We start from the raw sequence: 14230 nt of genomic DNA, 5'->3' as shown, positions 1-14230 counted from the left end.
CTATTTTTTTGTAGACGATCGTTTAGATTTGAGTAGATTTGGTTACCTAAATCTAAACGACGCAAAAAAGAAAAAGAAAAGAAGAAAGACGATAAAAAGAAATCGAGAAGAAAAACAGAAGCGCAAACATGGATTATTTAAAAAATGGCTGACTTCATAAGTTTTGTTAGATGGACCGTAAATATTCCCGTGGTTTGTTATATTTATAAAAATTAACCTTAACTATAAGATATTTAATTTGGCAATTAATTAATTTTGATTTAATTTAATTTGACTTTATTTAATTTGATTTTATTAAATTAAAAATATAGGTTATGTGAGAGATACTCATTTAGGGGTCTTTTCAAAAATATAAAAAATAGGCAAAATATTTACACTGTATAGAACAATTCGAAAAATGGAAAAAACCAAGAGGCACACCATGTAAAATATCAAAAAATGTCCCGTCAACCACGCTGTCAACAAAGCGCGTCTAATATACTTGCGATCGTTTAGATTTGGTTATTGTTTGATACGCGATCGTTTAGATATGGCTACAATTTATTCATCATTTAATTTTGTTACACGATCATTTAGATTTTTTTAGACAATCGTTTACTTTTTTTTACACCATTGTTTACTCTCTTTTTTTCCACAATCGTTTATATTTGGCTACTCCAATCAAAATGATTTTTTTTCAAGATTCTTTATACACAATCTTTTATTTTTTTTACATGATCGTTTACTTTTTTACACGATCGTTTACATTTGCTACTCCAATCTAAATGATTTTTTTTCAAGATTCTTTATACAGGATCATTTACATTTGACTACTCCTATCTAAATAATTTTCTTTTTAAGATTCTTTATACACGATCTTTTAGATTTTGCTATTTTTTTGTACACAGTCGTTTAAATTTGGTTACCCAAATGTAAACGATGTAAAAAAAGGAAAAGAAGAAAGACGATGGAAAGAAATCGCACAAAGAAAAGGAAAAGTAAAAAGACAATGAAAAGAAATCAAAGTGAAAAAATAGTAAAAGAAGAAAATCTATGGAAAAATTAAACGACGTAAATAAAGAATTGAAAATAAGAAAGATGATGACGATTCGTAAATACTTTGGTATTTTGTTATATTTACACAAGTTTTGGTATAATATAGCACAATAATGTATAAAATCTATAAGCACTAACTATTTTAACTAATACAAAATTCTTTGTGTTTAATATATACTTCCCATTCTTCTTACCCAAATCGTCCAACTCCGATATGTTGAGACTCATTACTATACCTATAAGAACAAAAAGAAAAAATAAATACAAATAGATAAAAAAAAAAAAAAAAAAAAAACAAATTGAAAACATAAAAATGTACCTAAAACTTTTAAAGGAAAATACATAAGCCCACTCTCAAAACAATTTACTAAGTGAAAATTTGTTACAATCGTACAAAATAATTCCCTTCTCGATTAAAAAAAAAATACTAAAACTTAAATAAGCACATAAAAGTTTAAAATATTTCTAAATAGAATAAGTTGTAAGTACATGAAATGTTACTTTTATTATGCTCGAGTTTCATCATTCTCCCCAATTTTGAGATATGCATTTCGAATATTATGTCAAAATCCATCATCAAACTTCAATTTAAACGTGATTTGTAAATGTTATATTTTTTAATACTAAGTGTACGTTCATAGGAATGAAAGTTTAAACCTTCCAAATTTAAGACGGAATAGAAGATGGTGATAATTATTGGTTCAGTAGTGGTTAATTTAAAAGTTCAAATCGTAAATTCAGTAAGGCGGCGGATGAATTAGTGAATTAAAATATCAATTCTTTAATCTATCCGTAAATGAGGGACATCCAATCATCTCTTCCGGACGTCAAAGCTTGGTCAATTTTCATGAAGAGAAAATTACCTATAAATATTCCTGTGATTTTTCGTATACTCCTTAGACCTAAAAATGGCTGTACAATTAGAGAACCAAAAGCCCCACGTAATTTTCATCGCCTACCCTCTCCAAGGCCACGTCATCCCCTCCGTCCATCTGGCCATCGACCTCGCCGCACGTGGCTTCACCGTCACCTTCATCAACACCCACGCCATCCACCAACAAACTTGCAGTGGCCATTCCTCCGCCGGAGATGATTTGTTCTCCGCCGTACGGAAGTCGGGATTGGACATACGGTACAGAACCGTGTCGGACGGGTTGCCGGTTGGATTCGACCGGTCTTTGAACCACGACCAGTTTATGGCGTCGCTTTTGCATGTGTTTTCGGCTCACGTAGAGGAGGCGGTGGAGGGAATTGTAAAAACGGAGGCGGTGAGTTGTTTGATAGCGGATACGTTCTTTGTGTGGCCGTCGAAAGTGGCCAAGAAATTTGGTCTGCTTTATGTTTCGTTCTGGACAGAACCGGCTTTGGTTTTTACGCTGTATTATCACTTGAATCTTCTACGTATAAACCGCCATTTTGCTTGTCAAGGTTATTTCTTTTCCATTTCCATTAAACCTCAGAAAATCTTGCCAAGAACTTGAATCTTGAATCACTGCCTTATACATTATTTTTGCAATCAAACAAAAAAATTTTGAAAAGTATATATGATTTCTAATCTTTTATTTGAATTTAAATATATTTCCACTTCTCTAAACTTGAATCACTGCATTTCTTTTTGTTTTAAATTCGTTTTCATATTTATTTGAACTTCGTCCACAGGAACTTATATATAGATATTTTGATGGTTAGCATTTCTTGTTTTGTGAACGTTATATAGAGTTGACTTTGATCCCTTTAATATGTTTATTTTAGTATTTGCACTTTTATTTTTTTTTTCTTTATATTATTTCTCGTACTAAAGAAAGTGTCTTTATATCGTATAATTTATGGTGCAAAACAAATATTTAATTCATATATTTTCAGGAAAAAGACTTCTGAATATGAGGGTTTGAAAGTATCTCATATATATTCTTATATTTTGAAACAGATATCCGAGAGGACGCCATAGATTACATACCGGGGGTACCCACAATCGATCCAAAAGATATGATGTCCTATTTACAAGAAACCGATACGACATCGGTTTGTCACCAAATCATATTCGCAGCATTTCAAGACGTTAGAAAAGCAGATTTCGTGTTATGTAACACCATACAAGACCTCGAAAACGACACCATTTCCGCTCTCCAAGCCCAAACCCAATTCTACGCCATCGGACCCCTTTTCCCACCTGGGTTCACCAAAAGCTCCGTCCCCACCAGCCTATGGCCCGAGTCCGACTGCACCCACTGGCTCAACTCCAAACCCCACACCTCAGTCCTCTACGTCTCATTCGGAAGTTACGCCCACGTCACCAAATCCGAAATCACCGAAATAGCCCATGGGCTCTCACTAAGTGGAGTCCATTTCATTTGGGTGCTCCGACCCGATATTGTAAGCTCAAACGACACCGACCCATTGCCCGTTGGATTCAGAACGGAGGTTGCTGACCGTTCGATGATCGTGCCATGGTGTCATCAAAAGCAAGTGCTGGCTCACCCGGCAATCGGAGGGTTCTTAACGCACTGTGGATGGAATTCGATTTTGGAAAGTATTTGGTGTGCTGTACCGTTGTTGTGTTTTCCTTTGCTTACGGATCAGTTCACGAATCGGAAATTAGTGGTGGAGGATTGGAAGGTTGGGATTAATTTGAAAGATGGACGGCAGATGATTACGAAGGAAAAAGTTTCGGAGAAGATTAAGCGTCTGATGGATGGAAAATCGGGGTGTCAACAATATAAAGATGCGGTTAGAGAATTGAGGAAGAAATTGGAAGATGCTGTGAAACCCAATGGACCTTCGGACAAAGCTATGAACCAATTTATTAAGGATCTTAATGTTGCTATCTCAAGTAAATCTGAAGGGTCCAACACAATAAGCAATAGGTTCTAGATTCACAAAAAGTTCAATTATGTTCATAAATGTTTCCATTTTTTTCCTTTTTGGCTTTTGTTTGAGTAGAAAATTATTCAAAATAAAATTTTGAATGAAAATTGAAACTTCAAACAACGGTAGAAATTTTCAACTCTCTAGCTTCTTATATATCTCAATTTTAGTTTAACATTCTACCGTTTTCTAATTCAAATGATAGTTTTGTTATATATATAATGATGTAATACTATAATTTTGAAATTTTGAATATTTTTCGCTCTTAACAAAAAAAAAAAAAAAAACCAAAGTTTAAATATTAAAGTGTAGTTTTAATTGTTTGTGTCTATTTAGTTTATAAATTTTTAAACTTTTTAATAATTTTAAATCTACGTCTAATAGATCAATTATTTTAATAAATTTTTAATCATTCAAAGTCCTATTATATACATAAAATTAAACCCTTTAAGATTTCGATTATACACTTTTATCACATAGACAGAAATTTCAAATTTATTATACATATTGTTCTATAGTTGTAAGTATTTTATTAATGCGTAAGGTAGATGATCATAATTATAGTATAAACATTATATTAGTTGAGCTAACGTCATTGTTAACCATGAAATTTTCATGAATTTTCTAAGTGATACTTTATAAATGTGTCGTTAATGTGTCGTTGACCACCTTTTTAACATACCTAGCAAGTAGATGGGAACAACTAAATCAAAACTCTTTGAACATTAAAGACTACATGGAAAAAGGTATTTAACCAATGGAAACTACAACGTATGTTTAACCAAAATTTTATTAAGGTATGATATATGATAACCTTTCATCTTAAATCTAAACACATATAATTTTACTGCAATTTTAACCAGGAATATATTTATATCAATTTGATCTTTGCATTTTCTTGCAGCAAGAGTTAGCCATTGTTGCATTCCCATTAAAATTCATATCAATTCTAAGTTGGCCACGGAAAAAAATTGAGATATTTAATTAACCAAAAAAAAAAACAGAGAGAGAGAGAGAGAGAGAGCTTTAGAGCAAATAATTAATCATATATATAATCAAGGTTCATGAGTTGGGGTTCCACAATTTTTGAAGAACAAATTATAATAAGAAAAATTGAATAAACAAAAGTTATTTTTATATATGAGGAACATATATAAAAATAAATTAGATGAAGGAGGGAGAAGCATATACAACAAAAATGGAACAAACAATAAAACATATATTCTCTGTTCTTTTTATCTTTTTTTCATTTTCTCAAGGGTTGGTGTTAATAGAATGATCAGTAGTCGGAGAACAACCACCAGAAGTATGATAATTAACAAATCGACTAGGGGCGGAGGATCGTCGAAAGCCTTTAGGAAGGCAGCTCTTGACTTCATTCCCACCAAAAACCAGCCTCTTTCGGTTAATAAGTTGAGGCTTCACAGTCTCGTAGTCTTCAGCATTGTCGGGCGTGGCAGCAAGCGGTCTAACGATGGTGCTAGGGGCGCTTGGGGGGACGCAACGAGCACACATAGATTGAGTAGGAGAAGATAGAATAAGAAGGAAGAGGAGATAAATGAAGAAATACGGGTAAAGAGAAGCCATGAGAAGTAAGGTTATTTTGTTTGTGTTTGTATGTATGTGTGTTGTGTGTTTGAAGTTGTTTAAAAAGGAAGGGGTTGAAAGTTGAAAGAAAGAGCTTTAAATGAGCTCGTGAGTAGGCAGATAGATAGATATATGGCAATGGTAATGGCAATGACATCAATCATAATACTTTTTTAACTTTAGCATTCACTATTGTTTCAACAGAGAGGTGGTCTTGCCCGTGAATTTTTTTATCAAATCTTCCACTACTTTTTTAGTTACACCCATTTTCTATTTATTTATTACTCTTATTGTTATCATTTCCAGATCACTATCATGTTTTCGTAATTAAACCTCAATGAATACTAAGATTAATAGAAGTCGATACAAATTGATTTTTGGACTTCTATTTTTATGGATGACTTTAATTTTGCAGTTGTAGCACACCTTTTGTCCCAATTTTAATAAATAAGGAAGGATAATCATTTTATATTACTTACAATAATATTTGTTTGGTAGCATGAGATAAAAATTAAACCAATTGGCAATGGAATAAGTAGCTCTCTTGGTTTTTTTAATATAAGATTTTAAACCTAAAGTAGCTATTTAATTTCAATGGAAAAAAAAAAAAAAGTAAATAGTGTAACACAAAAAAAAGAGTAGAAAAACGTAAACTTTTACTCAACTATATATTGTAATAGTTGGAAATGTGAACTATTATAATTGGATCTTCAAACATTGAATGAGTTATAATAGTTCACTTCACTCACCCACTCAAAGTTAGGAGTCAAATATCCCACACCCACTCAAAGTTAGGAGTCAAATATCCCACGAGGAGTAAGAGTTTAATATGCTACGAAAAACTTGAGAATCATCTTTCATAACTATTATTAGATAATATGGTTTTAAATTTACATATACCCATCAATCCCATTTGTAAAATAGTGGTAATTGATTATTCAAATTTTTAGGTTACTGAAGAGGGTGAAAGTGTTAGTTTGAAAGAAACGACGACATAAAAAAGAAAAACTATGGAATAGAAAAATTCTGGAATATGGAACGACATGTCGAAATCAAGAATGGTGTGGTCCATAATGGTAAGGCGGCAGAAAAATTGAAAACGAGGCGAAGGTTGATATTAAATTTTGGGTTCTAAGTCACGGGGTTGGCCTCCAAAAGTAAAACCTTATGAAATAACATTTAGTTTCAAAGGCCTCAACATTTACTTACAAACTAATTCAATTTGACGAACACATTAATGTGAGACTCCAATTTCACGTCAATATGACCTTTCATTTTCTTCAATTTTGCAACACATAAATAAATAAATAAATATACAATAATAATGGTGATTGAAAATGAAGTGAAGCTAGAGAAGAGAACAAGACTTTAATGTGGGCGTCCAATTCACGGGCATCTCCCCTCCAGAGGAGACACAATTTTTAAGGTTTCTGTGAGTAATCATATCACTAAAATTTTGTACATTTTCTAAATATTTGGTTCATTTTAGCAAGGTTGAAGATGCTTAATTAATTGAAACTTTAGTGATTAGGGACACCTGCCTCTTTCTTCCAATTTCAGACTTCATTCCTTCTTTTACACAGAACATTTACGGCTTCTACTTCTGCTACTGCTTTTTTTTCACTGTGTATTTACTTATCTGTCAGGGAGTTAATATTTTAAGGAAAAAAGAGTATTTTTATAAAAAAATTAAGAAAAATGGTGAAATGTTTTCAACTTTCCTATGTTAGATGAAATAATATGAGGTAATTATGGTTTGAACTAATACTAGTAATTGGGTTTGAGGAGATTTTAAGGATTACTTTTTTCTTATTTTAACCTACAACCAACATGGTCCTTAGGATTATTAAAGAGGGTGCATGAAGATAAACGACACTACTAAAGGGCGCTTGACCCACTAAGAGAACTTAATTACATTTTCTAAATATCTAACTGGCCGACCTGCTGATATTTTCGACAAGATTTGGCAAATGGTCCATCCAATGATGTATTGGTTTGCTATCTTTCCATCACTAAAACCCCAATTCTTAAACATTGTCTTTATTGTTTTCAAATAAGATACACATCTAAACTTCTAGTACAAAACAGAAAGTCGACTGAGGAGGATGCATATATGCTTGAATGTTTTCAATTAATGCACTAAACAGTTCAAAAATTACAGGTACAATATCTACTTTGTCAACCTTCATTTACTTGGTGAAGTTAAATGCTTCCACCCCTAACTTCAATGACATATCGAAATGTCATAAACATTTTCTACAGCTAAAACCCATGTAGCAATGTCCCACGGACTAATTCTAGTGAAAGTTTTCTCTTATGTATATGCATAACTAAGCCCTGCTACTTCCTCTTCTATGAACCGGTTTGTAAAGCACAACCGTGACGTATTTTGAATGAAAACGGTGTGTGAATCCAAGAGCCACTACGGAACGTGGAGTCTCCCGGTTTTCAATAAAAAGATGGTTCAGAATCACATTCTGTGGCAATGGAAGAGTTTCACCAGCATCTCTACTGGCTGGCTGGCTGAGTAAGGTGTGCTGCAAATGAGGAGGTACGAGTGGTGGATCACGTGCCTCGTCTTCGCTCCCAACATATATGTTGTTATAAGTTGAATCGGGGGACTTTGGGACTTCAAAACCCACTACGGTGGTCTGATCCTGTAGAAAGGTTACATATTTAAATCCCCATTTCACGTAATTAGTTGATGAAAACACCTAGACCTAGATTTAGTACTTTAGCCGCTTACACTATCTTCAGAGTAAAGGTTGTTCATGTTGAAATGAAAGGTCCCAAGCTAACAGCAGCAGAAACTCATCAATTGCAGAAAATTATAAAACTGGAAACCTGAAACGAACACAGCTTCTCTTTTAGTAAGCATTCGCATAAAATTTTTGTATAATAATTAGTATATACGACCTTGGAGTTGGGGTTTTAGACTAACTACTTTCATATCGATCACTGTATACACTTTGATGGATATAAACTTAAAATGAAGGTGAAAAAACATGACATTTCATTCTCCTAATACAAGTACTCAGAAACCAGAAGAAGATGAGCTCTAGTTAGTGTAGCACGTTCAACAGCATTTCTCTTCCATGCTATGTTTCCATTTGTATACTAACCAGAGCCTTGGGAACTTATCGAGAGACCAAGGAGACTATTGAGCAAGAAATCTGTTTTTGGATCCAAGAATGTGCAATGGAAAAAACCCTTTAAGTATTCTATGAGTTTTCAGACTATTAAAGTTTCAAATGTCGTTGAGTTATACCACATTCTCTAATTTCAAGCTTAATAAAATTCAACTAAATGGAAATTTTTGGAAAAGAATGCCTTGTGTTAGTCTTTGAAGCATAGATTGGTGTAACTAAATGGAACAATACATGTATAGCCAACAGAATCTGATCAAAATATTAGTGAGGATATTTGGGAATAATGGAACAATGTTAAACTCAATGCCTTAGTAGCTTTTCTTCCACTGTTTTTTAACTACTATCCTCTGATCACCTTGTCGCACCTGTGATCATTCTTTCCGTGACTGAAAGTAGGGATGTTCAATGTTTATCCTCTAATCTTCATTGAGAGGTTACCTTAATTAATTTCTTCTCTCTTTTTCACAGACCTCACCATTCACTCCCTTTTCGTTCTCACTCTAGAAGGTGGAATGTGGTTCAAAGGTAAAAAATTTCCCCCAGAAAGGCTCTGGCTCTCACACGTGGATCGACTCTATTGACCTCATGCAGAGATTGTCTTTTCTTCTTTTGGAATCCTAGAACTGCAATGTTTGTAAAATTGCTTTGATGCATGTTATTTGGGATGGCAATTTAATTGTAAGTGCAATTGACAACAATTTATTAGGCTTTTGGAGGTGCTGTTTCACCTTTCACCGTAATCTTTAGGATGGGAAAGGCCCCATGGTAAGCTACTCACTTTCCATCTAAGGAACATTAGGCTTGAGAAAATAGAGATGTAGAGAGTTCTTGGGAGATGGTTTAGGCATTGGCTGCTCCTTTAAGATTTCTCTAACAAAGGAGCGTAGAGCTTGTTTTGTAGTTAGTCGGCCATGAAAGCAATCACAAGAATACCATAAATTTACAGACTGGAGAACAATGTGGCTGGATGTTAATAGTTATGAATAGAGCAATCATACAAACAAAATAAACATTGAAGAACTGAGTTGTCTAATAACTAATCCATAACATCCAATAATAGAGTTAGATAGGCAGACATTAAAAGAAGCATAGCTAGTCAGACATTAAAAGAAGCATAGCTAGTCAGACATTAAAAGAAGCATACCAAACAATTTAATGATAAAAGACAGGAAATAAATCAAAAGACTATAACAAGTAAACAATGGAGAAATAAATGATTACACAAATCAAGATAAAGTCTTTCCACTTCTAGCAGTAAAGATAAAGGCATTCCTCAAATTCACAAGGAAATAGTATGGCTTAAGAACCATTTCATTGTCTACAAACAACCAAGACAGTACCAAACATTGGAATAGAGCAAAGTTGCATTAATTCATCAATGATAGGTGTGATATTGGATCAACCTCTTACTAGATTCTTGATGTGAGAATTGGAAGAAGCCACACCAAAGTTTTATTAAAAAAAAAAAGAAAGAAAGAAAGAATACATCGAGGAACAAAAAAAAACATGCCGCAAAAAATAGGATGAGCAAGTACCACTTTGCTCTTTCCAACAATTCTGAAAACAACCTTCTATGAGCAAGTATTGCCAATAATTTTTCTCTCTATCCCCCCTCCCCACAACACACACAAACACCTCAAGATCAGAAATCTATTTTGGTCATCAATGTATAACTCCCTCAATGCTGTAATTGGCTGTATCATGCTTTCAATTCAACATGCACATAGTGCAGATTAACAAGAAAACGAAAGAGAAACAAATTGAAACCCTTAAGAGAAAAAATAAACTATAAATAACACAGTATGCCCACATGATGGGATCAAATATTAAAAGGAAAACAATGAACATCATAAGGGTAATAACGTACATAAAATCTAATCGAGTATCTTTAAGCTAAGCTGCAGGCATTCTCAAGCCCCAAAAGCGAAGAAGAAACGAAAATGATAAGCAAGAAAAACAAGCATTATGTAAAAACGAAAAGAAAAAAAAAATAAATATATATCAAAGATTGTAGCTCAAGAGTAGATTGACCTGGATGATTAAAGAATTCGACCCTTCAACAAAGCTGGAGAGAAAGACCAGAGCAACACCCAGAAACGAAAATGGAACAATAATTGAATTCCAAAAGATAATCTGCAAGAAATTACAATAAACCCATCAAACAAATTGAGTCAGATAAGAAGATTAAGCAATGTAAAGTCTAAAAAAGCTAAAATTTGGAGGTGCGTGAAATAGAAGAAGGAAAAAAGAAAGTAAAAGGGAAGAAATAGAAGTTGAAATAGGAAAAACCCTGAAGAAGAGAAGAAGAGTAAAGGATTTGGAAAGAAAAGGGGAAAAAGGTAAATGGATAGTTACAGAGAAAGGAGAGGCAGAGGTAATGAAGAAAGGAAGAAGAAAAAGATGAATTTGAAAGCTGAAAAACTCAAAATCAAAAAGGCAAAGGGGACCAACACAGGGACTGCCTCCTCAAACGAATCCGCGAAAGGGAATCCTTTCCCCAACTGCTTATTTTAGAGGACGCACATGCTTCCCTTCCTCCCTTTATTTTTAATATTATATAATAAATTAATTAAGATAAATTTGTTCACAAATTTAACAAAATATTTTAAATAAATATAACAAACACCATAGAACTTATTTCAAAATTTCTATTTTATAAATATTTTAATTTATTTTACTATATTTCAAAATATATTTTAATTAGTTATTTTAAATGATAGAACTTACTCTAATATTTTATAAATATTTTGATTAATTTTATTATATTAAAAAATATTATTTTGTTTATTCGTATATTTGCTATTTTGTAAATACTTTGGTTAATTTTGTTATATTAATAAAAATTATTTAGTTTATTCGTATATTTGCGTTTATAATTTTTACAACAAAAAAAAAGTGTAAGCACATAAAAATTGAGTTCTATATGTACTTAATTAATTAAACTTTACCTACAAATTTTAATGTTTAAAACTTTAATAGATACAAAATTAAAATTTTAGACACTTTTTTCAATTCTTTAAAAGAAATAGCATTTAGATACTTTTAAAACTTTAAAGACCAATTAACATGAAGTTTAAAGTTTAAGACATGAATGAATTGATTAACAAATAAGTCCAAGTGGGAGAAAAACGTTGAATTTAACCATGAGAGAGAATAATACATAAGAGTACAATAAACATATGAATATAAAAAACTAGAGCATACGCTCAATAAGTCTCCCACTTGTCTTAGTTTACAAACATCGTAAACCTAAACTCTGTAGGTGACCCTCAAACACTTTAGCCGTGAGGGCTTTTGTAAAAGGATCAGCAATGTTTTGCTCAGAAGATATCTGAGTCACTACAACGTCACCACGATGTACAATTTTTCTGATAAAATGGTACTTGCGTTTGATATGTTTTTCCCGTTTATGGCTTCTAGGTTCTCGTGAATTTGCAACTGCACCACTGTTGTCACAGTATAAAGTGATTGACAGATGCATATTTGGAACAACTTTTAAATCTGTCAAGAATTTCCTTAGCCATATTGCTTCACAAGCTGCTAGTTTTCATTGTGGAGTCGGCTATACAAGTTTGCTTTACGCTTCTCCACACTACTGCTCCTCCGTTTAGAGTGAATATTGATCCTGATGTAGACTTTCTAGCATCTTTATCAGTTTGGAAATCAGAATCAGTGTATCTAGTAAGGATCAGATCCTTAGTACCATACACAAGCATGTAGTCTTTAGTTATTCTAAGATATTTTAGAATATTCTTAATGGTTGTCCAGTGATCACGTTCGGGATTAGACTGATACCTACTGATCATCCCTACTGAGTAGTAAATGTCAGGTTTATTACATAACATTGCATACATCAAACTCCCAACAACGGAAGCATATTTCTCATATCCTCAACCTCTAAGGTGTCTCAGGACATTGTTCCTTTGACAAATGAATTCTATATCTGTACAGCAACAAACCCTTTTTGGAATTTTGCATCTTATATCTCGACAACATTTTGTCTATATATGATGTTTGAGACATGGCTAGTGTTCTGTTTTTTCGGTTTCAAACTATTTGGATCCTGATAACGTATTGTACATCTCCCAAATCTTTCATTTGAAATTGTGTAGCTAGCACTACAAGAAATCGGACTTTTTCCGACGTCAAAAAAGACGTCGGCATAAAAGACGTCGGCAATAAAAGGTTATTCCGACGCATAAAGTAAGACGTCGGGAGAAAAAGCTATTCTCGACGCATAAAGTAAGACATCAGGAATAAGAGGTTTTCCCGACGCACAATTCATGCGTCGGGCACAAGACGTCGGGAAATAAGGGGTATTCCCGATGCCGTATGCGTCGGGACAAGCCTCACGTGGGAATAAGGGGTAATCCTAAGGCCTAGGTTTTTCCAATGCCGTAAGTGTGCGTCGGGAAAGGCAAGTAATGCGTCGAGAAAGGCCTAGGTTTTTTCGACGCCGTAGGTAGTCCGTCGGGAAAGGCCTAGGTTTTCCCGACGCCATAAGGAGTGCGTCGGGAAAAGCCTCACGTAGGAAATAAGGGTATTCCCAAGGCCTAGGTTTTCCTGACACCGTAAGTGTGCGTCGGGAAAGGCAAGTAGTGCGTTGGGAAAGGCCTAGGTTTTTCCGACGCCGTAGGTAGTGCGTCCGGAAATGCCTAGGTTTTTCCGATGCCATAAGGAGTGCGTCGGGAAAAGCCTCACGTGGGAAAGGCAAGTAGTGCGTCGGAAAAGGCCTAGGTTTTTCCGACGTCGTAAGTAGTGCATCGGGAAAGTTCTAGGTTTTCCCGACGCCGTAAGTAGTGCGTCGGGAGATCCCCTGCTTATTTATTTCGTTTCTGTTTTACATAGAATTGAAAACGAAAGGGAAAGGGTTCGAAGAAGAGAGAAACATTTGTCACTGTCCGTAGCTCGCCGTCGTCCCTTCCATCTTCGTTGCCGTCCGTCGCCTCGACTGCAACTTCAGCTTCAGCCTTCCTCCATCCGTAGCTCGCCGTCAACCTTCTCTTTGCTATCTTTCAAGTTCTTCTCTCTCCATTCTCACTTTTTCAGAATCCCGTTTGTCACCCTGTAGCTAAGTCAGTCAATGACTTTCAAAACTAATATATCTTAAATGAATATTTTTTTATTGAAACAACTTTCATTGAATGAATATGTGTGCGTCTGTGCATCATAGGGTTGGCCTAACATTGGACAAACAAGAAAAATCTCAAGTTTAACGAACCTTTTCAAGTACTTTTCTCGAGCTTTCAGTATAGTGTCAGCAAAACGGTTCCTTAACAAAGCTGCACGGTAAAGTCTGTCGGGGGAGGCTTTCCCGACGTCGTGGATTGCGTCGAGAAAGACGGTGTCGGGAGAGGCTTTTCCGACGCATGACCAACACAGCGTTGGAAAAGCCTATCCCGACTCACTTCCCCAGACGTTTGTCCCGACACCGAGGACTGCGTCGGGAGATCCTTTCCCGACATATATTTCACTTCCCCCGACGTTTTTTTGTGTTGGAAAAATCCTGATTTCTTGTAGTGTAGCCATTTCTTGATATCAATAAGATAACCTACGTCATTCCCAATGAGTAGAATATCATCAACATACAATAC

General features: G+C 34.4%; 2 protein-coding genes across 4 annotated transcripts; one reads left to right on the top strand and one right to left on the bottom strand.

The window, feature by feature from the left end:
- The first annotated feature begins 1943 nt into the window (after positions 1-1943).
- On the top strand, positions 1944-4155 carry LOC103502996 (UDP-glycosyltransferase 86A2). Its single transcript, XM_008467137.3, has 2 exons — positions 1944-2463; positions 2963-4155. The coding sequence occupies exons 1-2, from the start codon at positions 1944-1946 to the stop codon at positions 3904-3906; spliced, it is 1464 nt and encodes a 487-aa protein (XP_008465359.1). The 3' UTR covers positions 3907-4155.
- Positions 4156-7601: 3446 nt separating this feature from the next.
- On the bottom strand, positions 7602-11166 carry LOC103502997 (SNF1-related protein kinase regulatory subunit beta-3). Of its 3 annotated transcripts, none has more exons than XM_008467139.3 (4): positions 11088-11166; positions 10668-10769; positions 8234-8331; positions 7602-8144 (listed from the first exon to the last, which is right to left on the bottom strand). In XM_008467139.3, the coding sequence occupies exons 3-4, from the start codon at positions 8258-8260 to the stop codon at positions 7818-7820; spliced, it is 354 nt and encodes a 117-aa protein (XP_008465361.1). In that variant the 5' UTR covers positions 8261-8331; positions 10668-10769; positions 11088-11166; the 3' UTR covers positions 7602-7817. The 3 variants fall into 3 exon arrangements, with proteins under 3 accessions (XP_008465361.1, XP_008465360.1, XP_016903370.1); XM_008467138.3 differs by having other exon boundaries at positions 10992-11138; XM_017047881.2 differs by lacking the exon at positions 11088-11166 and adding an exon at positions 10926-10944.
- Positions 11167-14230: the final 3064 nt, after the last annotated feature.

This window comes from Cucumis melo, chromosome 11 (assembly GCF_025177605.1).
Source record: "Cucumis melo cultivar AY chromosome 11, USDA_Cmelo_AY_1.0, whole genome shotgun sequence".
Taxonomy (NCBI): domain Eukaryota; kingdom Viridiplantae; phylum Streptophyta; class Magnoliopsida; order Cucurbitales; family Cucurbitaceae; genus Cucumis; species Cucumis melo.
The sequence above is the reverse complement of the archived record's forward strand: the minus strand, read 5'-3'. Positions and strand labels throughout refer to the sequence as shown.

What these genes read in the sequence shown, in the direction of transcription:
- LOC103502996 (XM_008467137.3), top strand. Translation starts at nt 1,944, where the DNA reads ATGGCTGTACAATTAGAGAACCAAAAGCCCCACGTAATTTTCATCGCC. An exon ending in CCGCCATTTTGCTTGTCAAG is followed by an intron (nt 2,464 to 2,962) that starts GTTATTTCTTTT and finishes ATTTTGAAACAG; the next exon opens with ATATCCGAGAGGACGCCATA.
- LOC103502997 (XM_008467139.3), bottom strand. Translation starts at nt 8,260, where the DNA reads ATGAACAACCTTTACTCTGAAGATAGT. An exon ending in ACCTTTACTCTGAAGATAGT is followed by an intron (nt 8,145 to 8,233) that starts GTAAGCGGCTAA and finishes ACCTTTCTACAG; the next exon opens with GATCAGACCACCGTAGTGGG.